Here is a 23,716-nt window from a genome sequence, read left to right as displayed (position 1 = left end):
ATAAGTAGCCAATATTAGCCCCAAGATCGAGGAAGTTTTAAGGGGGTACAGACAAAAGGAAACGGATTCCTTGCGATCCAGGAGCTTGAAACTCTTGAAAAACTGCAGAGCAACGTCCTGTGTTTGATAGCGTGGGATGTTTTGCTTGTTCGCACCATGCAACGTTTCTAAGGATAATACATCACAGAAAATGTAATTTGTGATAATATTCATTGACGTAAACTCTTATTTTGCCGGCACATATCGGAGGGTTGAAGACGGGTGCAAGACGCAGGGAGGGTTATGGGATCGTAGTTTTTATATTGCTGTTTTAGGGTGAGGAGGTTTCTAGGCTTCGCTTTCGTGTAAAATTATGATAGCAGCATTTTAATAGCGAAGAATAGATGTGATCGGAATGTTTTCATTACAAGTGTAGGTGAAAATGGCCTCTAATCCCCAGTCTCCCAGACCTAGCACCTCCCCCTCATGGTGGATTTATGTATTAAGACTGTTTTTCGTTGAAGGGGGGGGGGGGGGGGATGAGGCGCACAGGGATAAACATTGCACATCGCGTTGCTTTGAAGACCAAAAAAGCTCAACTGTTGTTGCAATCCCCTCTACCAATCTGTCATATGACATATGGTCCACTTCTTGCTTGTTGAATCAGTCAGTCAGTCTGTCGGTCAGCCAGTCAGTCAATCTAAAACAGAGGATTGAGATTGATGCAGTGTACCTTGTATAGCCAGTAAAACCATGAACTCATCAATGTTTGCTGACCCCAACAACTTTGGTGTTGTAGAGATCTCATAATTGTTTTTTTGTCCAGTGTGCCACAAAGAGCGTGGCGCTGTATAGCAAATCTTAGAATGCCACAATACAAGTCAGTAACCCATCCAAAACAAACCCAAACAAAATGAGATAAACTGAAGCAATTCCTTTTCTCATAAATTTTATTTGCCCTTTCTTTTCTTTCTTGCTGCAAGGTACATGGGAAATTTTTTAAGAAACTCCAGAGGTATAAATTAAAACCTAAACAGACTCTTTAACAGGTACTGCAATAAAACTCTGATAACTTTAAATTCCTCCTTGAGAAATAACATTTATTTGAAACACAAGTCAAATACTTATGCCAGAGACAATGAACATCTTCCTTTCTGAACATTTTTCTTACATGATGACCTGCTAAAACAGCAAGGGAACGTTATATTCTTGTATATTGTCGTTTTTCTTTCTTGATTAAGATAGGTCTGCAATGCATTATAAAACTTTCTTTAAACTAATCTGATTTATCAAATAAATTCTAGCAGAGCAGCCTGAATGAATAAAAGAGCTTGACATAGTAAAAACCTCATAAACTGTAGTTTCTGCATGTTTCAGAATGCTTAGTACTGTTGATAACTTCTGTCCTAAACCCTTTAACTCTTAGAGGTGACTAAACTGTAACTTCTCCCCACAATATCCATACATTATCCAGCAAACAGGTGATGAGAATACCCTAACTTATCAGGTAAAAGTTATCTTGATCTAACACTAAATTCTTGTAGGCAATTAATTTACAGGAGAATGTGTAGCAGTTAGAGGAGAGAATTAACAATCAGATCTTGGGAGTTAAAGGGTTAACAGAATTTGGATAAACTTCAGTACTGTGAGTCACTAGTTTCATTGAAGAACTCTGATGATAGTGCACACAGTCGGTTAAATCTTCCTAGATAAGTCATAAAAAGGAAAATTTTTTCGTAGTATCAAAATTGTATAATAGATAGTATGGATTCTTATTGCTAGCCAAGACTTAAAAAAAAGACAAAACAAAATAACATGTCTTTTTGAAGAAGGTATTGTTTCACCTGCTTATCAAAAAACATTGTGATCAGACCAAGATAGATTCACAAGAAAATAACCATGCTCCCTATGAAACCACAAAAACACCACTCACAACAAGTACCTGTGAACTGAATTATTGTACAGCTCAAATTAAGTTTAAAAAGAAACAAAAAACCCAAATAAGAAATAATCATTTAGTTACACATATACTGGTTCTTTAGAAGTGTCTGTGCCACTGTCATCTGACGAGTATCTCCTTGCAGCAGTATAGGTATTACCACCATCATCGAAAAACCTTCTGAATGTGAATTCATAAAATGCGTGTTCAGGATGTTTGCCCTGACGGGGTGCCACCGTTTCATTTGCAACTGAGGCTGCTCCTCCTTCATCACTGCTCATTCTCTCTGATTCCTCAACTGGATCAAAGTTTGATGTGTCAGTTGGAGAGGCAATCCGTGGGCGGTATGGAGCCTGCATGCGACGCACACCATAACTCCAGCCAACATGTGCAAAGAATGGATGATTCTTGATTTCTTCAATTCCATTCTTTCCAAGCCTCTTCTCTGGGCTTGTACACAGTCTCAGGATCAAGTCTTTAGCCTGAGGGCTGAGTTCAGCTTGCTTGGGGATGTGCAATGTTGTTTCCCAGTTGATGACCTGAAAAAAGGAAATGATATTCACATTACACAGGGAAATTAATTGCAATACTAAGGGAAGATACAGTTATTTGTGGTAAACATAACTTTGCTTTGGTCCAGCCTCAAAACACAGCCATTTACAGAAAAGTTTGAACTCCTGATTATAGCAATTCACTTTTAAACATACTTCTGGCAACTTTTTGCGGGAGCAGAAGAAAATGAATCACAAAAATAAAGAATTTTGTGACAAGGAAAGACAAAGCAGACACATCACAAATGGTTGACATTTAATCAAAGGTTATCAAGAGATACTAAGAATAATGCCACATGAAAAATGTCAAGAACAAACATTTTAATGGACAATGAAATTGCCTCTCAGTTTTCCAGACTTTTTGAGGAATTCGCAATGAAGGGTGACAAATGCATTCGATACTCAACCAAGCTACCTTGCTGTTGCTTTAGACATCATACAGATATTACTAACAGTACCTGATAATTTACAACTGAGTAAAGAGAAAAGCCCTATTCAATCAGTGAGACAGATAACAGTGTTCTCCCTTATTTTAAGCATGACAGGTAAAATAAATTTTCCAACCAGTAAAGCAATCCTTTTACTTGTTAAATTTTCAAGAATTCCAAGAAATTTAAACGGCATTAAGAGGTACTACAGGCAGTAAATGTTACCAGTTACTGCCTGAAAAGGAGAACACTGGATAATATGACTAAGTTATCACATGTCTATTTTGGTTAGATTTATAAGCTTCTACTGTACCACTAAAAGGTTTTTACATCTTTCTCAAATGAGGATTTTGCCACCTACCTTCAGTTGAGTATCTGCTGGTGTGGAAGCAAGGAATGGAGGTTGTCCAACAAGCATCTCATACATTATTACTCCCACTGACCACCAATCACAAAGATGTGTGTAACCACTTCTCTGCAATACCTCTGGTGCGATGTAATTGGGTGTACCCACTAAAGAATGTGCAAGACTACGTTTGTGCTTGCGAAAATGCCGCCTCTCCAATGGCTTCATTTGTTGAAGTGACTTCTGAAGAAGCTGTTCATTTAAATCAGCAGAATATTCCATTTGGTCCCAGTACTGCATGCCATACTCCATGCTTTCTTGTCTTTTGTGGCCATCCTTTTCTTCATAATACTTGCTGTCATGAGTCCAACGAAAGCCAGTGCAAAGCCCAAAGTCAGTCAGTTTAATATGACCATCATGATCAATCAACACATTGTCAGGTTTTATATCCCGGTGTACAAATCCCATGTTGTGCACTGACTCAATAGCCAGTACAAGTTCTGCAATGTAGAATCGTGCTAGATCCTCAGGAAATATTTCAAATTTGATCAAAAGGCTCATTAAATCTCCTCCTGGTATGTAGTCCATCACCAAATACAAGAATTTCTCATCTTGGAATGAATAATACAGTTTTACAACCCACTCATTGTCCGCCTCAGCAAGAATGTCTCTTTCAGCTTTGACATGTGCCATCTGATTGCGCTTATAAACCTCAGTCTTCCGCAGGATTTTCATGGCATACAACACATTTGTGTCTATTTTCCTTACAAGCCACACTTCTCCAAATGCACCAGTACCAATTTTACTTATCTTATCATACATAGTGATATCCATCTTTGATCGCTTCAGACGAGTGTAGTTTGTTTCTTTCTTCATGAGGATTTTTCGCATTTGATCTCTTGCATCATGAGAAAGTCCAACTTTATCCATCTCCTCTTCGAGCTGAACACGCCTCTTCTCCCTTTCCTTTGTGTTCTTCATTAAGTTTTCAAAGTGTTGTTCCAAGTAAAATTTAGTTGCAGTGGGAGAAACTGTCTTTAGTTTTGATTTCTCTTTGTATTGTCTATATCTCTGGCCGGGAGTCAGAGTCTCCATATCGGACTCTGACATTTGATCATCATCCTCATTGCAAGGAACTGAGGTCTCCATGTTTGGAATTGGAGGCCGTTTGGGTGAATCAAGACGATAAACAACTGTCCCAGTTACATTGGTAACCTTTGTTGGACCCTCCACAGTGAATGATGAGTCTGACAGAGGAGAAGGAGGTCCGCTGTCATTATAAGAACTAGACCATGGCATTTCATCACTTATCGAACCAGAGTTGGATGATGTTTCCGTATTCCAAGAGTGTCTCCACTGATCACAGGGAGGTGGTACTGGCGATCGTGATGACACACGTGGTACATGGTTCTGCCAGTTGCTTGACTCACCCATGCTTACATCAGAAGGCATCTGCCTCCTTGCAACTGGGGCATATGCAGGTGGGGGATGAAGAGTTGGGTCAAATGACTGAACAAAGTGTGGCACTGGAGTCTGCTGTGTGCTTGGTATGGGTGAGTTGGAGTTCAATGCATCACTGTGCGCGCCCTGAACAACTGTTGGAGCAATATGTTGGGGCGTTGTTTGGTAAAATTGTCCTTGAGTGGATGACTGAACGTTCTCAGAGGAATTTTGTGCAAAATTGGTTTGGACATAAATGTTGAATGACATATTATTTGCACCATTTCCTGAAACATTTGGAACCGTTGAAGCCATCTGGCCTTGATACTCATCGGGAGCAGAGTTGTTTCCAGTTAACGTAAGGTTAGCAGTTACATGAAATTGTGGAGAAGGTACATTAGCCCCAACACCACTGACAAATTGTGGTTGACCCTGATTCATTCCTTGCATTGGTCGTGCTCCAACAACTGAGGTAGGTTTCCAACCAAGCTGCATTTTTGGGCCTGCTCGCTCAACAAATCTTTGCTGAGGAGCTGCTACCCGTGCACCACGCCAGTTTTGGACAAGTTGGCCAGGATTATTTGACCTTTGAACACACCATTCAGCCCTTGTAGCCTCTGGTGTTGACATCCCTGTACTTGCCTGTGCACATGGCATGGAAACTGTACTGTGTACCCTTTCTACAGCAATCATGGGTGATTCTGCTCTGGCTGTTTCTTCTTCTGAACCTTTCCAAGGACGGTTGACTGCTGCATTGTAAGGGGGAGGAAGTTGAGACCGACTGTTGGGTGTATTTGAACCAAAATTGACTCTGTTATAGCCCCTGGTTGATGCCAAAGTTTCAATCAGTTGCAATGCATCCTCCACTGTCCTATTAGCAGTCATCTTTATGGCTTCAGTGGCCATATCCTGGAATGATAAGTCAAAGTGTAACTATTGATATCTTGTCTAGAAATTTCATCTCCCCCCCCCCCCCCAAAAAAAAAATCCCGGTTTAGTAGAAATTGAAAACATGTGTTCACAATTCCCGCACTACTTCAATCAGTAGGTCAACATCCAACATTTTTCGGGATTTCAAAAATGTCGCGTAATCCGATATTCGATTATCGCATTTTTTGGCTGCTATTTTTAAGCTAAAACATTTATCAGTTTTCAGGCAAATGATAGTTCCAGGATGCCTGTTTCCAGATGTTTCTTTAAATAGACATTCGATAGAAAGATATTACAATATTATTTTACATCGTTTCGCATGATCGTCCTCTTGTATCGGTTCTCTCGTGAATAGAAGGCATGAGTGCAACGACTGCTATTTAACACTACATGCTAAGAACTCAAAGCCAGAAGCTGAAAGAATCTGTTGGAACCAACCCTTTGACCCGCGCTTCCGGACAAACTTTGCAAAAAGGACACAACATTTGCCAAATCCAAATGCTTGAGATAATAAAGCAGTGCGGATATGTAACTTAACACGAAAAAGAACCGGCGATAAAAAAACACTGGCGGCCGAGCGGAAAATATGGCCTTCCCCTGAGATCTAAAAGCTCATTTACTAACTTATCACAATAAAATCGATGCCAAAGAGTACATCTGTTACTTTCCATCCGCGGGATATAAGGACAACGGTACCAGAAACAACAATAGTAAACCCTCTAGTGTAATTTATCAAGAAGTAAATATACGTGATATAGAGTGAATTTATCGTTATAAACCCGGGTTTTAAGGCCGAAGTAAATAAACACGAGGTACCCTATTCTACAACTATTGTGCGTTTGCAACACCTACAGAAAAGAAACGTCGACATGAAGCAACGAACGAACCAAGATCATGGAAGTCTTTCAAACACAAAAAATGTAAGTTGTGATATAAATACAGTACCTCGTCCAAACCCATCGCTTTGAGTTGACCCATCAAATACTGTTTATTAAAGGCCTCTCCATTCTCAGAACATGAAGAATAACCAGATTCTGTAGCCTCGAAGGGTTTTAAACTGCTCCTTATTTCGGCTAAGGCTTTCGCATGACTCATTCCTCGCCGATTTGGGTTGTGTACAATCCTTGTAGCGTTTGCTTGAGTAGTTTGCTCGTGTACAACCGTTGTCGCCGCGTTCGAGCTCGGGGTTGCCACTGCTTGTTGTGAAAGCCTCTGAGGTTGTTCAGGTTGCCTTTTTAAATGTTGTAAACTCTTCTTAATGTCCCGAAGCATTTGCTGGCTGTTCCCGACATAAGTCGTTCGCCGCGTTTGTTCTCCTTCCCGCATCGACATGTTCGTCGAAATTTGTGTATGTTTCTTAGTGTTTTCTTGATGATCGCAGATTCGCGAAGCGTTGAATAATCAAACCCGAGACAATGAAGCCTACAGGGGATGGTATAATCTGGATAGATCCAAAAATAAAATCTTGCTCGAACCCGACCCTTCAGTGATGAAATCACCTTCGTGGATAACTCAAAGATTCTCAAATTCCATTGTTGAATATGTAAGATTACAGTTTCACATACAGCCACTTCGCAATAGGAATATTGACGTTGAGTTGTAATATGAAGACCCAGACGCGCTCCTGTCTATGAGAAAGACGCGAAAATAAAATAACAAAGGATCTTGGTTGACCTGACGATGAAACTGGTCTGTAAAAGCGAAGGATTCTTGCTCACGCAATTAGATATTTGACATTCCACGGAAGACCTCTAGGTATCACCTCACTTTGAAGTTATTACGGACCCAAAATACACTTCCGATCCGAGAGTGTAGAATTTTGGGAATCTGCTGCTTTTTCTTCTCTCCAACGCAGATTCTTAGCGATCCTGCACGACTCGGATAACCTATAAGAAGTATAGAAACGGTTAAGAGCCTTTGATAAGGACAGACAGATTAACTGCACAAAATTTATTGTTTGCTATGCGAAAGAATTGGAAGATGACATGTCCACCCCCTTAAACATAAAATTAACTTAATTGACACATAGCGATCGTGCCTTCTTGGGTTGTGCTTATGATTGGCTAGTGGTTACCATGGTGAACTGACGAGGTCCACAAGAGACAGCTGGGTTCTAAAGTATCAGTATCTCGTTTCAGACATTTGTAAAAACTTGATTACGGTTGTTTGCGTGTCGGCGCTTCGAATTCTTTCATTTAAATCTCCATGTTATCTATTCATTGCTAGTTTTTACTGACTTAACAAGTGGAAACTTAAAAAAATTAAAGAATGCAGCCTGCATCAAGGATGCAAATCTCAATAGAAAATACTAGACGAAACCACGAATAGCGTCATAATGCGACATTCCAATATTGTGAATAATATCACAAATTTATTCACGCTATAACCGTGTGTTATGTTGCCCTCAAAAATATTTCGTTCTCTAAAGTTGTACGACTCATCGCAAGTTCAAAACTCCCCTAGTAACTGGTTAAATAGACTGTTTTGATCTCTAGTCTAATTCAGAGGGACGGGAAGTCAGAATTCACGTGAAACAACGTCTCAAAGAGTCCTAAGGGCTTCCGGTAGTTCTTAGAGCGCAGTTGTGAAAAAATTCTGGAGATACCCAAGTTTTGTGGCTTTCCGCGCTTCCGGCTGAGTATTACGGGAACTCAGAATTGATGAATGTTGACAAAAACTGTCTTCGACAACGCTAACTTGATTTAGTGCCATGAAGTCGCATCTTATGCTATATATGGTTAGGTTCTTGGACTGTGACATGAAGTAAAGCCAAATTCTCTGCACGAGCTAAAAGAAAAGTTCGCCTTTGGGTTACCACACATGGTGATCAAAAGAAAAATGACAATGTTCCCTAGTCACGCGACCATGAACCAAAACCACGTGTTAACCAAGTAATCTTTGCTTCCTTTAAATTCCTCAGACTCCGAAACCCTCTAAATCCAAACTCGGGGAAAACTTAACGCACAAGCAAACAAAACCCATTCTACCCCTCGCGAGTTTTCGCGCACCCTTCCACGCGACTTTCCAATCACACCCAATTCACCACATTCTAAATACAACTGCGTGAAGACCACGGGCGGCGTGTTTAAAAGTATAAATTTAGGAGCAAACAGGAGGACAATGAAAATTATTTTGTTTTTACCTGAGTTGATTAAGAAGATTTTCTCTTGCCGTGCGTGTGACCCTATCCACGTCTTAAGCGACTGAGTGGCCAGCTTATATTTTGGGAATTGGAGTGTCCTTCTTAAGGATTATTCATCACTGTGTTAGACCCTTGCGATAACCTGCGGTATCTTGTAAACGCAAAAAGGCCATATAGAGTAGATTTTTGAGTGAACAGGAAGTCCGTATTGTCGCTGTGAAAGCGGGGAGTGTATTTGTTATAATCCTGCGTGGGTTGCGCGGTAATACACCCGAATCGATTCGCAACAGTAGACATCGAAGTACACAATAAACAGGGCTGTAATAAATGCTTTGTGAAATGAATTAAGTTCTAATACTGACGTCAAAAATTACAGTCATAGTCATACAAAAGCACTTTTTGTCGTGCGATATCAAATCGCTAAAACAAACTGATTGATGTAATTTCAATGTTGATATAGGTGTTTCAGGGCGTTTAAATTGAGGTTGACGTCATTCGTGCTTAAGAGTGCGAGATAACGGAATAATACACGTTACTGAAAGCAAAACAAAGCCTTTTCTTGATAGTTTTGCAAAGTGGGGGATGGTTGTACATGACCGATTTTCTTGGTCTCAAATCTGTCAGCTTCAACAGACTAAATAAAGCGGCATTTTTTAACCAAACAAAGTTTCATAATGATAGGCCGGAGCATTTTCTTCCCTCGAGGCGCTGCAATTTTTTGTAAAGCGGTACGTAGAGGATATTTTCGTCAACTTCTTGTGCAACAAGTGCTTAAGTTAGCATTTCTCATAGACATCTGGTAACATACAATTATTGCCGCTACCCGAACAGCCTTCACGCCCTCGCATCTTGCCCGGAAAGGGCATTTGATATTGCAAATCAAACCTAATACGGTCACTTCTGAGTTATAATCTGGTGCGTTTCTAACAAAGCAAATCTTATGTTAATTAGAAACGGTTTCAGCAACAGGTAAAATTACTGACCCGTATGAAAACCCTATATCAAATACATCACAGAGCAGAATAGTTGAAGTCTATTTTGGTTAACTAGCTTTGTAATAACATCCGCCTTCATTGCTTCGTTTACAAGTTTTGCTTAAAGCTAGATTCTTAATAGTCTTTTTTTTTAATCTAAGATTAGCCACCTAAGAATTCACTAGTTCAATATCCATTGGTTGATACCGATTTATTTTCTCCCGTAAACTCTCTCCTAAAACCTTCGCTGTTTTTTCGACAGAACGTTTTTTAAATAACACATCGCCGAAACAAGTCTTGCAGATTGTTATGCTCCGAGTGTTTGATTTAGCGAGAAATTTTTCGGAATTTATTCTCAACGCTCAAAAAAAAAAAAGCTGAAGGAACTTTATTTACGACCCCAGGTCATATCATATACAGGTGCAAGAGCCTTGAGAACAAACTTCCAAAACATTTCTAATTATAGTAAATTGTTCTATTATATAATATGCATTTGGTCGAACAGCAGTGGGCGGTGTTATTTAGTCAACAACCCAGAACGCCTTTTCATCGTCAAATGATCATATGATAAAGAACAGCGCATTATATGAGTCGCTTCAGGGGTTGAAATCAAACAGTCAGTTACGCACTTGACCCGCTGAGGTTGATTTCCTCGAATTAGAAGCCGCATTCTCACAGAATAATCTTTCTTTAGAAGTGAGCTAAATTCCACATGTATCCTGCAATAACACTTTCAATATCAAAGCCACTTTGTTGTGTAAAGTTTTCTGACCGGGCTGCGTTCCCAAAAATTAGATATTCGAAAACTGACTAGAAAAACCCAAGATGCATGACTAATTGTAAGATTTCAGAAATAATTTTCAAGTTGAAGAGGGAGCAAGAATTTCCAAAGCGGCCGTAAAAAAACGGCCGCGAACTTCCATCCATGATAAGCTCGTGTCCAGCTGTTGTTACATTTTTCTTCTGGAAACTTCTACTTGCTGGGTTAAAATAATAACAGTAAATCTATTAAATAATTTAAAGAATCGTGACCACTCTATAACTGCGCCTTGCATTTGAGAATGAATTCTAACTTTGAAAAATAATTCCTGGCCTCATTATCTCGGGTCAATTTTGAGAAATTTTCGTTCATATGTGTCCAGCCCGCTTAAAAAAGAAATTGCAATAATCGGCCATCTCACGGTGTCTCATGATCGGTAAATGTCTGACCCAAGAAACCAATAATAACTCCCCAGACAGAACAGTCAAACTTCTTTTTAGCTATTGAATAATTGCCCACTAACCAGAGGTTTCTATCAAAGCCAGCTACCAGCAGTATACCGCCATTTATACCTCTTAAGCAAGCGAACGGGCTCTGTTGTTTGGCATTCGCCTTCTACCTCTTTCCCGGGCGGAACCGCCTATATTACACCGTTGGCATCCATCGAAAAAGGAAAAAGTTTTTGAACCCTGTCACTAGCTTAATAGTGAAATCATAAGCGATTTCGGGAATTTCAGCATTAGTTTGTTCAAATGAGTTGTATAAAGCCGTCAGTTTGGTTAAAGTCAAATATAATTCAAACATATTCTTTGAGGCGATCGCTCGAGACGTTACGAAATAGAAATACTGTTTGATTGGTCACCTTGATCCATAGCTGAGAGATATTGAAACCGGCCTAATTTCCGTTTCAGACCTATTTACTTGATTGCTTAATAAGCGTATTTTGAAGCCGAAGAAAGATGTTCACAATGTTGCACTGAAGAGCATCTTCGCACTAGAATCGATTTCATCAACAAAGTTTTTCTCGCGACACAAGTGAAAAACAAAGTAACATGAATGCTTTTTTTATAAACTCCGAGTGGAATAAAATTGATTTAACTTTGTCATAGTTCTTCGAATCGTCCTGAAGACATGGAATTTTCACGAGTAGACAGCATGCAATCTGTATAATGTCTATGAGAAGATGCATGACTGTACTGAACTGATAAAGTGTTTAAAATAAGCTTATCTTTTTTTTTTACGATCCAATACAGTTTGTATATGACGTAAATGTCAACTTAAAGGCATGAGAAACTCAAAGTCCAAAGTTGAACTAAACGAAATGAATTTTAAGTGCTGATTTCAAAACAAAATAACCTTTTGAAACACGAGGTTAAAAATCTCTAAGAATGGCTGTCATTCAAAATATTGATAATGTCTAACTTTGAGCCCTGAGGGAGTTTCGATACAGCTAGACGACGTTTATCTGCATCTAGAGTTTCTATTTTGATCCAGGAATTTCTGCAGCGAAAGCGAAAAGTTAATTAATCCTTGTCTGCATGTTCAGTCTCATATAGTTTGCTCATGACATAACTGGACGTCTTGTAAACCACAGAATGTATATGCAAAAATGTGGAATTTTCGTTTCTTGCGCAGGATTAGTTAATCGAAAATTCATTTCTTGATGGACAAATTTCTACAATGTGAATTCATGCACGCGAAAGATAACTGATTTTCTAGTCAAGCACACCTCGCTGTTTTCTATCAACGTATTGAGACTAGTATACAGTTCAACCAAAACAAAATCGTCAGGTTTCTCGCAAAATTTCCAAACTCTGGTAAACATATTAATAGAATTTAAAGAAAGATCGAAAAAGAAATTCTCCTCAGTACAGGCAAAAAGCAAATGGCAAGGAGCAAATGAGAACTATTTCTGTTAACTTTGAATTTCGTTTCAACCTGGCATTATGTTCTGTGTTGAATAACATACCTTTAGCTCCGCTTCCTTGCTGTGCATCAGAGGACTTTCAAAATTAACCTCGCGTAAACGGTCTAATAAGTCCCCTTGGGGAACCTCCATGGAGGCTCCTGGGGCTCATAAGTTTTCAGAGCTTCCAGGGGCCCTCAAATTAGGGCATGATAAAGTGGCTGTGAAGGGGGCTTTCAAAACTCATAAGCACTCATATGTGAGTCATCATTTCTGAATTGTTACTCGTCTTCTACAAATATAATTTATGGCGCGTATATGCTTTTTTAAACATGACGGAAACTATTAATACAGGTCTTCAAATACAAGTGTAGCCATTTGAACAGCATCGTAATTGAGGAAAGCAGGGAGAATTGAGAACAAGAAGGTCGTGGATCTGTTATTTGAAACGGGGGATTGATGAAAAGCTAAGAGGCGGGCTTATTGGGCCCTTTATAGGCGTGAAAGATGTATTAGAATGTAAGTAAAAATGTAACATGCGTTCCGAACGGCGGACAAGGAAAACATTCTTTATGAATTTCCCCACCTCGACTGAAACCTCGCACCTGGCCCAGCAATTTTGTGTTTGGATGTTTACCAGATGAGCTGAGCTCACTGAAAACTTATTGGAGACTAAGACCATGTATTGTTGTGTTCATTCATGACTAGCTTTCAGCACGCATGTAGGGCTTAGCAAAGTTAAGTGTGGGTTTATAGCTCGAGTTAGGAGAAGAATCATATGCATTTTTCAGTGACTGTCATCCATAAAACACATTTTTTCGTCAATTTGCGGCTTAATTAAACTAATATAAAATCTGTCATACTAGTTTCAAGCACTGACGTATTGAGACACCGGCGAAATGGTCCTCAGACTGGTGATATTCATCAAGACTGGCCAGCCAGACAAATCAATCACATATGGTTAATCGATATTTAGCTCAAAATATTTCATTCAGCAATAGCAATCTGCTGTTCATTAAAATCATTTTTAAAACCGTCTAGACTATAGCTATAGAACATTTGAATTAACAATGTTAAAAGAAAATCTAAACATCACTCCTTAGATTAGCAACATATCGATTTACATCTGACAGGCGTTATGAAGAATGCTTTTTGCATGGTTTGTATATCATCTTGTTAATTAAGAGTGAAAAAAAAAAAAATTAGCAGTCAAAAGGAGAAAAGGCTGGTGCTGGTGACTGATTTCTGACATTTTTTTTTTTTTTTATCAGTGTTAAATACTGGGCGCATTGCGAAATACGTGCCCCGGTTACGTAACAAATGGTTTTTGGAAGAACGTTTTTACTTTCAAAATGCAAACTTTGCACAGAGAATTCTGAAGACATGCTTCGACAAGTAGAAAATTTCTAATTTCGTCGTCTCGTCACTAATTAAATTACCCAAAATTTTGCTGCATGTGATATTTGGATATCAATTACGATGGAGGAACTTTTGAATCAAAGTATTAGAGACAGTACTTTTTCTTTTCACCTCTTTCTTTAAGCTGTACATTCTCTCAGTAGTGTCTTCCCACCCAAATCCAAAACAAAAAGTTCTAACATGAAACCATGGTTGTCTTCATGTCTTTCAGGACAATATAGTAAAGCAGCTGAAAGCTTTACTCATTGAATGAATAGAGCGAAGGACAGAAATTCCTCATAAATTCCTTCCAGATTGTCATATAATCTGAAAGTTGAAAGAGCTCGAGACTTTGGGGAGCCTTTTAAAAGTTATTGTCAATTCAGATATCACTGAGATGTTTTTCTCAGCGACTGCAGTTACTTTAGACGTCAATATGAATGGAATTGTTTCAGATATCTTCAGTTATAGTAGCAGTGGCTTAAAATCATGGTCTTGCCGCATCGAGTTAATACTTGAATCTTAAAAATAAAACCAATAAATCCGGAAAATCTCTCTAGATGACCGACGATTGTTTTGTCTCGTGTTCATGACTTATGTATTTATTTCCAACCGACTTAGCTCAGTTTTTTTATGCCGCTTGTTAAACCCTCGTCTATCCACCAATTTAAGTCCCTCCGTTTAGAAATTAGTATTTAATCCTCTCCGAATACATTTTCGAAGTTTTATCAGGCATAGGCTTTGTGGTACATAGTAATCGTACTTACTTATTTTGAGGAGAAGTCGTGCCAGTTTTCTCGCTGCAATTCGCGTTTATGGAAAAGGTTTCCGTGAAGTACCTTGTGGAATTCTACGAGAAATGGAAGGAGTTATTATATAATGCATTGCTAATTTAGACTAACTGGATCTTGGCCAGGATTACTTCATCCGGCACGGCTAATGTCCGCGTGAAACAAATTCCATGAATTTTTTAAAGAGAAATTCACAGTTGCTCCATGTAAAGAGAATAAAACGCACTTGAATTTTGTTTCAATATTTTCTTCGAAAAAACTTTATCATCGATTGTTCTCTCCAGATGTTCTTCTCGGCGAGAAGAAAGCTGTAGTAGATAGCATTGTTGAGACGTGGATAATAAACAATTTTCGTTTTCCAGTAAGTTTAAAGTGAAATTACCACAGCTGTAAACAATTCGAAGCGTGGCAAGATAGTTCGGCGAGATGTGGTATCAAGCATCATTTACATAGTAAGTTCCTATTTTCTACTTGAGATAGCAATGCAGAAAATTGGGCTTTTTGTCATCGTAGTACAGTCGCGAAGTGATACAACCTTCTCTTGACCAGAGTAAGATATTTTTCGTCTCTTCACAGACTTGGGACAAATAAAAAATTCTGAGACCCCATAAGGAATCGAACCTCAAACCTTCGGATTCCGCGCTCCGATGCTCTACCACCGAGTCACAGGAACTCATTGTGAGCGAGGTCCACTACTAAAAAGTTCATACATGACACGCGTCCTGCAGCTGCATACTGCTAGGATCAGCGGTGTCGATAGCGTCATGTTTACAAATAGGATAAGGAAGATGGTAAATTTTGAGCTCGGTAAAGAAATAGAGAAATATGTCTTTCGGTCTTCTTGTCACGAGCTCAGGACAAAGAAAAAATTGTGAGTCCCCATGAGGAATCAAACCTCACACACCTCTCGTCTAGTTGATACGAGAGGTAAAGAGATGTCACTTCCTCTTTAATTCATATGATATGACAAGGAACTGTACTGAAAATCGAGAATTTTTTAAATGTTTTATACTAAAGGCGCGGAAACAGTGAAGGAGACTTTAAAAAGATGGTAGACCAACCTTAGTATGACCTTGTGTTGTAAGTGAATACTCAAACCATGCATGACCGTAGTATTAACGGTGTCAACATGGAAAATTTTTACCAGACCAGGATTTCGGCAAAAATTCGGGAATTAAATCACCGACGTGGAAAAATTTGGCGCGAAAGGGGGACATGAAACCATGTGATGGAACACGGCCGAAAATTGCTGAAAGTAGTTAAACACAATCTGTATTTTTTTTTTTTTTTAACCAGGCTTAGGTAGTTTTTTTTAAAAGTTATTTTTATGCAGTAAATCTCTCATGTATAACATTGGAATAGGTAACTTAATTCATGCTGCAGTGACTTCTACAATTATGCAGATTTCCATCCAAAGACCTGAAATGTATCAGCTAGTAACTTTGACGAAGAAAGCCATAATAATTTCACGCCCAAATAAAATGTTCCTTATTGGGTTTTTTCGAAAGAAGTATTTGATAGTTAAACCACGATTGGAGTTCCAAATTTGGAAACGGAAATGAGCATTCGTGATAATTTCTGGAGCTGTGGTTTATTTTGTCCTATTTTCAGATAAACAGAAATCTGCTGTTGTTTTTATCAAAGTCACGTACAGACATTAGATTCCCGTTGACCTCCTGAACCGAAGTTTTTTTCCACATGGAAAACAACGAGAGTAAATATGTTTTATTTTTTGTTAGCAGAAACAAATCTTATCGAAAAAGGGTCAAGTCTCGGACAAAACCAATTTCAAGTTACGCTTTAAGTTGTTTTTCGAAATGAGTGACTTTGCAGCTTAAAAGATATTTCACATTCCGGTGGATATAAATAAATATTTGTATCTCGAGGGTTATTAAGGACTCACCGGGTGATAACGAACCGCATCTTACTGATCTGTCAGATCATATCTCCAATAGAACTTTAATTGTTTTTTTTTTCCCTGTTTTTCAATGTCGTTTGAGTGTGAACCATTGAATATTGCGTGGAGAAACGCACATTTAATCAATCGTCTTTGTCAGGAAGAGGCTTAGAACGCTGAGTTTTTCATCGAATAAAAATGAACCTGTAAAATTTATGTGTAACGGTTCCCTTCTCTGCGCAGTTTTATTCAATCGTGACAGATTTCCTTTTCAGTGACATCTAAATAATACTTTCACTAATGAACTTTTACAGACGTGAATGAATTTGAAAAAAAAAATTTCTGGTCAATTGAACAAGTCAAACTGAAGTCACGTACCTGCTGTAACGTCAAGAGAGGGAATGGTGAGGAAGGGGAATGATGTGGGATTACTCCCTAAGTATAAATTCGGCGACATTGGTTCTTGCAAATCTCGATTTTCAATAACGTTTCGTTGCTGAAAATGGCTTTTTAATGATTATACAAAAACTAATTCCGGTGTGGTTCCGCCAAAAAACAGGAGTATTATCTTGAAAGACTTCCTCATCAAAACAGTTTCACGATCCATGGCTTAATAGCTGTGTTGCAACAGTTCGCAAACGATACAACCTAATCCTGTTATTTCTTGAAATCGGTTCGTTAAAGCGAAATACCAAACGTCTAAAATTCCGTGTATAGTTTCTACTCCCTTGTTTATCTTGACCCTTTCACTCCCAAGAGTAACCAAGACAGAATTTCTCCTCACAATATCAATACAATATCAAGCAGGCAAGAGACGAGAATAAAGAAGAATATAATTTAGGGGGATTATTAGTTGATCTAATACCAAATTCTCCGAACTAACATCATAAGAATTGTATGGCAGAAAGTAGCGAGAATTACTGATGAGATCTTGGGAGCGAAAGGGTTAAGGTCATACTAAAGAACAAGCCCCTTCAAATCTCTCTCCAATTAGGGACCGCCACACATGTGTGCTACTTTTAATCCACAAAGCTAGCTTGAATTGCAGTGAATTTTACAAAGGTGAACCAAAAGGAGATCTTCATAACTAGAAAACTGAACCGTTCAGAGGGGGCATGGAAAAGTTTTCAATGCCCCTCTGTAAACAAATTAGATTCCCATTGGAATTTTTCGTCGTATACCATGTCTGAAGTCCGTACTTCCATCTTTAATCCCTAACAGTTGAGCCTCTGTCTATAGTCATCTCTGAAAAGCAGTTAAGCTTTCCAAAGATCTCAGATGATAAATTAATTTTACTGCCGGCAAAACGCCGCCGTTTGCTTAGTCCGAGTTAGTCCCGTTGTTTTTGGTCGACGGGGGCACCACTGCATTCCGAGTTTATCTGAATGCAGTTCGACCCTGGAATAACTTCATGGCTAAAAAAAATACTCATAGTTAATCCGACAAGTGAGAATAAGAGAGATGTTTACCGTTTGTCTCAATCATGGGAATAACATCGGAGTCTCCATGAGAAATGGATCCAGAGTCAGATCGTTAGGCGGAGAAGGAGAAATAAAAATGTGAAATCATCCTTAAGTCAAGAAGCAACTGTTGAAAGTTGGAGAGAGTGATGTTTTATTGTCAATCAAAATCTTGTTAAGGAACTGGTGGAAAAACTTGACTGCCCGTGAGCTGATCTGTTGATGTAAACATTTAGGATTTTGGAATCTCTGAGAATCACCAATGGTTTGATTATTTGAAACTGACAAAAAACAATGACAAAAATTGAAATAGCGCCTCTGTCTTGCGTTTTCTTGTGCTTTATAGCTACTTATCGGAATCAACTCTTAAATACTCTCTGGTTTATCTGTAAGCCTATCAGGAACAGAGGATTATCACTGAAAAGACGAATTTTTCAAAACGCCCGATTTCAAGGTGCATTCTTTCGACAGAACTTTTGCCAGGTCAGCAAGAGGTAGGCTTTCAACTAACTCGTAGTGGCGATGGTTTTTATTAAATTTTAACAAACTCAGTGTGAAAAATTTTCGAATGTGATTGGGTAACAGAAACCTTCTTTGTAAGCATTTGCCTGCTACCAGTACATGTCATTTCGCCAGGTCATATAAAAAGTCTTAATAGCATAGACATTAATGGGCACCATGCATTTGCGAGTGCTGCCATATAGAATACTGGGTTTATTTTCTCGTAAAATCCTCCAAGAAGGCTCCTAGAAACTTTTCACCAAATGATCATTTTGTTTATCAGCCTTTATACAAATAAACAGGACTTTTGACTGTGCTTTGTAGCCGGTCAAATTCTGTCTGCGGAGTGTTCATACTTTTCGCGTTTGCAAATCCAGCTCAGACGAATTTTGTTCTTCTGTTAAATTATGCAAACCTACGTGTTTACCTGACTTAAAATCGTGGGTAATTCGTGTGGAAAAACTAAAGGGGAGCTCTTACAAATCAGACTGCAATTAAATATAAGTTCTGGCGGTGAGAACGAAAATTACAGAAAAGGCATTGATAAACTAAGGATGAACAAGAGTGGCCAAGGATGAAGGAAATTGAAATCGTACAAATGACTACTAAAGACTACGAAACACTTGTTCGGTAAGGAAGAATAACACAAAGGAGAAAGCAATAAACTAGGGAGGAACAGGGACGGCAAAAGATGGGGGAGACCAAATTAGTGCAAACGACTGTAAAATATGTGTTCGCTAAGATAGGAAATCATTAAAGAGGCAATGATAAACCAAGACAGAATAACGATGACAGGGGATGGTGGAGATTGGAAACAAAGTTGAATTATGACGCGGCTCACTTTTGACCATCGCGACAGCCATACTCATTTCCTGAGTTTAACGTGTTTGGTTATCAAATATGAACAAACTGGCAGTGCCACTGACTTACCAAAAGTTTAGATCAGTAATCTTTCCGCCTTGTCCGTGGAACAGTTCTGAAGTGAATCAATTGATTCCCCGCACTTGATCTTGAGTTAAAACTAGTCTTTCACTCTTATAGTTAATTTTGTGCCTGCACAGCTGTGTAGAGTTGTTTCCTACGCAGAGTAATTTTTCCCACTTTGGCAAATGACTCGCTCGCGTCACCGTTTTATCGATTTTACGCCATTTGCGGTCGTTGAGTATTTCAAACATTTCCCAAATGCATCTCCTCACGTATCTTCACAGACGAATGCTGAACAGCCGTGGGGGTTTTCCGTCTTGAAACAGTGGACGTGACAAGTTGTTATGTCTTCTGAAAACCATCAACAATCCATCATCCAATTAAACTTTATTTTCAACATTTTCAACCGTTTAAGTAGTCATAGAAGGCAAAGGCAACAAACAGAGCAACGGAACTGCCTCCCTAAAAAGCAAAACCACCACACACTATGGTGTACATGATATTTCTAACTCGTGTTGAACAAGGAGAATCATCGATCGTTCAATTCGATGTGAATGAAAAAAATTGTAAGAAATTTTATGAAATTTCCGATACTCTGAATTTTCTTGCCGTGTTATTCTTAATTCAAACAGTAACCTTTTTCGAGCGAGCAATGATGCAACAGTTTTCTGTTAATTTTGCGGTATTCCACTAAAGTACGCTTGATTTGCTACACTGATGACAAAGCAAGTATTACTTATTAAAATGGTGGGATTTCGTTGCAAAAGAGAAATTGAAGATCTATTCTGTTTGTCGGACGCTTCGGAAAATGATAGGAAATAACCAACTTTGCTTTCTGTTGAAGTCAGATTGACGTCAGAACATTGGTAATAACTTGATAACCTCAGGTGTTTTCAAGCCTATCGAACGCAAACAATTTGATGTTTTTTATAACAAGTCTTTTAATCTTGAGTATTAATACGCTGCTGGTTGCAGCTGTTACTATCATTTGTTTGCCTTTGAATACCGTAAAATATGTTTTTCAAAGCTGGAGCATTAGAGATATATGAGTGGAAAACAGGAAAACTTAAAAGATATTTCAAATTCTCTTAATTCTTCCCGCCAAATAAGCAAACATGTTTACATACAAGTGTGCATTAGCCCTCTCAGTTATGTCGTTATCTGTCTAAGGTCTGTCTGGGGTACTTTAGGATGTCTGGTTCTCATATCTGACACATTTCCTATAGGCAATGGAGTCTTTCACAGGCATAAATTAACGATTTTATTAATTGAAGAAGTGGCAACGGTATCAGCTGAAACCATACAAATAACTCGTGTTTTAAACATCTTTGACATTCCTGATTAGGGTTCCTTTTTGTCTGTTATTTCAACCAACCGGAATGCAATTATCTTAAGACCCACTGAAACAGGTACCGTATAATTTGTGGTAATTATTTCAGTCTTTTGCTTTCGCTTCTTTTGAGACGGAAAAAAAAGAATGTAAGGTAACCCTTTCAAGGTATACGAAGATCATAAAGAGGAAAGTATTCCTATTTTCCCTGAAAAATTCCAACTGCGACCAATTTTGCTCAGATGGCACAACCCAGTTAGGTGACTGCGAATGATTTGCCCATCCGTCTCTTTTCTACTTCTTTCAGAGGCTCTCAGACGTTCCCATACGTCATACATTTTTAATTTGCGTGTGATGGTATCCAACGTTTATTAACAGCTCGATATTCTGGCATGATTTAAATTTGGATACACAACTTGGCAAACCTCAGCTTTTTGTTCAGAAATGAAAGCATTTAAAAATTGCCTAAGCTCGATAATTGCACTTTTGACGTCATGATTCAAGCTGAGTCGAAATTGGTTAAAATTAATCACTTCCTATACCTATTTGTCGCGAAAATGACAGCTCTCTCTTGTGGTGGTTGAAAAGCGTAGAAAAAAACCACAAAGGTATTTCAAGCTGATAGAACGAAACGCATCATCTAGAACCAGAAGTAGACACATGACTCAGCTTCTTACCGTTTTTTTCAAATTATGTCATTGCACCTGACTTCTAATTTGTGGGACACCTGGAATTTTGGTTGGGTAACTTTAAAAAAATGGAAAAACGGGTAGTAATAAATCAAGTAAGAACAAGATTGATTAGAAATGAAGAAGAATAAGTTGCTTGTTGTGAATGGTAAACTTGAGAAACTAGGTGGATTTTTTTTAGGGATAAACAAACACCCAAGCTAAAAAACCCCTTCGTAGCAAAGAAAGTATTTTGAAAGTTTCTTCTCGTTTTGTATCATAACTGATAACTTGAAGTATGCGGGATGTTTATGGTCCAGTATAATCGTCTTGGGCAATGTTATTATTCTAGCTGAAGGTGACATGCGTGGCAGGGCTAATTTGCTAAGCGAGAGAAGCAAGAGTTATGCAAAGGTATAGGGCTCAAGGAAGCAGAAATGTTCGGTCTCCCGCTTAGCTCACGCTACGCCTGCTCGGCTAGAAGGAAAAGGAAAAGGCCGCTAACTTTTAATTCAAATTGGCTATGGCCAATTGAAGCAAGAGCCGGTGTTTAAAGGATTTTCCTTTTGCATGTACAAAATGTTCACCGTACTTTGAAGTCTACTGACTTTCGTTAAAGAAATTAACCACTGTTTGGAATCGCAGACTGTAAGTCGCGTTGTCACTCTTCGTCAAGTTCGAGAAGCATTCATCAAGTGGTAGATTTATTTTTTAAACCGCATGGTTGGAAAACATCACTACACAAACATTCCGGAATCTTTATTCCTCTTAAGTCTACCAGGCATAACAAACCACAACCTTGAAGGAACTTCGTAATTGCTTTGTTCGTTCTCAGAATTAATCTCTGCGGGAGGCAACTAAGAAGAATTAATGAATTTATGTGGTATATCAAGGAAGATGATTCAAATTGTTTCAATAAGAGGTTTGTCCGCCTCTTCAATTTTTGGTTGTGAACACGTTTTATCACTTTAGTCTCAATTTTTGTTCGTTATTTTCTATTTTTTTTTATTCAAAGGAGTGAAAGTCTTTAATATTTATTTTACCTGTCTGTTTAAACTATTTAAGTGATTCCCAACATCTAATAAATAATTTACCAAAGTGCTGCTAACGCCGTGTGACTACCGAATCCTAAGAACGCTCGAGGCAATTCCGATAACTCGCTCGGTTCTTATCTGTCCACAAGCACTGTGACAATAGCTCAACACCGTTAGTTTAGCTTGCAGCCAAAATTTTCGTAATATCCGCCATCATCAAAAGGTAATCTTCCTCTCATGGAAAAGATGGGGAAGGGTGCTCAGAAGAAAGAGCAATCCCCCCTCTTTTGGTATCACTATGGGCAGCAATTAGTATCAGGCTCACTGCATTTATCACTAGAAGTACAGCATACTTTGTCGCGGGACCTCCAATCAAAGGTGTTGGGCCAAGAAGTCTTGCAATCATCTCATTGTAAATCAACTCTCCAATCTCAGGGTCAGCCACTATTAGTGCCCCAGTCTGACTGTGACAGTCTGGATGACTGCCCTGAACAAGCTTGAGAGTTGCCAAAGAGGGAACGATTCGTATCTTGAATAGGGACCTTAAGCAGTCAGGACGGCAACGCCAAGGAGGACTTCGATTAAAAAATGAATTTCTGTCTTTAATTAGAATTTCAAAAATTAGAATTTCTAACTGCGCCACACCTCAACTTCAGCATAACGTATAAAAGAAACGTTGAGTTCCAAATGAAAATTAAAATAATTTGCCGTCGCGGTTTCGGTTCGCAGACGACGCAAATTGTGGTGATTTCACGTCATTTTTTTGCATAGGACGGCTAAGAAATGTACAAAATTAACGTTTTAAAACGCACATGCTGAGCTATTGTTTTGTCAATTAGATCTTTTTTTTTTTCCATGTCTTCGTTGCCTTTGTCGTCGTGGTTTGCTTAAGGTCCCTCAGTAATGTCTCCGATAAAACTTGCCTTCTTCGTCAGCCAAGGCTGCAAATAGCACTTGGTACACAGAGGAATCAAGGACAATAATGATCTCTTGCTCTGGTAACACAAGTGAAGATTTGTTTTGAAATCTTCGGCATCATAGTCACGAAAAACGGTGCGGTTGACGCGGGGACATCAGCCGGTGTCATCTAGAGATCGATCTTCGCAATTCTGTTCGGGTAAAATTATAGGCTGCCGAAGCTCTCCTTGAAAAACTTATCTTAATCAAGGACTAATCGAGTCACCTCGTTTTCTTCCAGACTTACTTTCTTTTTTGAAAAATGAATTGCTCCCGTTGCTCTGAGAATTCAAAAACGTACATCATTTTTACCAACCGAAATGTACAGGCACGCACAGTATGCCTCTCTTGTGATAATCTC

The 23,716-nt window shown here is 38.7% G+C and overlaps 1 protein-coding gene across 5 annotated transcripts; it reads right to left on the bottom strand.

The window, feature by feature from the left end:
* Positions 1-911: 911 nt before the first annotated feature.
* Positions 912-19,536, bottom strand: LOC131777065 (serine/threonine-protein kinase LATS1). 5 transcript variants are annotated; one of them, XM_059093277.2, is made up of 6 exons: positions 19,373-19,536; positions 17,951-18,157; positions 14,561-14,643; positions 6,559-7,499; positions 3,259-5,592; positions 912-2,457 (listed from the first exon to the last, which is right to left on the bottom strand). In XM_059093277.2, the coding sequence occupies exons 4-6, from the start codon at positions 6,943-6,945 to the stop codon at positions 1,999-2,001; spliced, it is 3,180 nt and encodes a 1,059-aa protein (XP_058949260.2). In that variant the 5' UTR covers positions 6,946-7,499; positions 14,561-14,643; positions 17,951-18,157; positions 19,373-19,536; the 3' UTR covers positions 912-1,998. The 5 variants fall into 5 exon arrangements, with proteins under 5 accessions (XP_058949260.2, XP_058949259.2, XP_058949262.2 ...); XM_059093276.2 differs by lacking the exon at positions 17,951-18,157; XM_059093279.2 differs by lacking the exons at positions 14,561-14,643; positions 17,951-18,157.
* Between the last annotated feature and the right edge of the window lie 4,180 nt (positions 19,537-23,716).

Source organism: Pocillopora verrucosa, chromosome 9, assembly GCF_036669915.1.
Source record: "Pocillopora verrucosa isolate sample1 chromosome 9, ASM3666991v2, whole genome shotgun sequence".
NCBI lineage: Eukaryota > Metazoa > Cnidaria > Anthozoa > Scleractinia > Pocilloporidae > Pocillopora > Pocillopora verrucosa.
The sequence above is the reverse complement of the archived record's forward strand: the minus strand, read 5'-3'. Positions and strand labels throughout refer to the sequence as shown.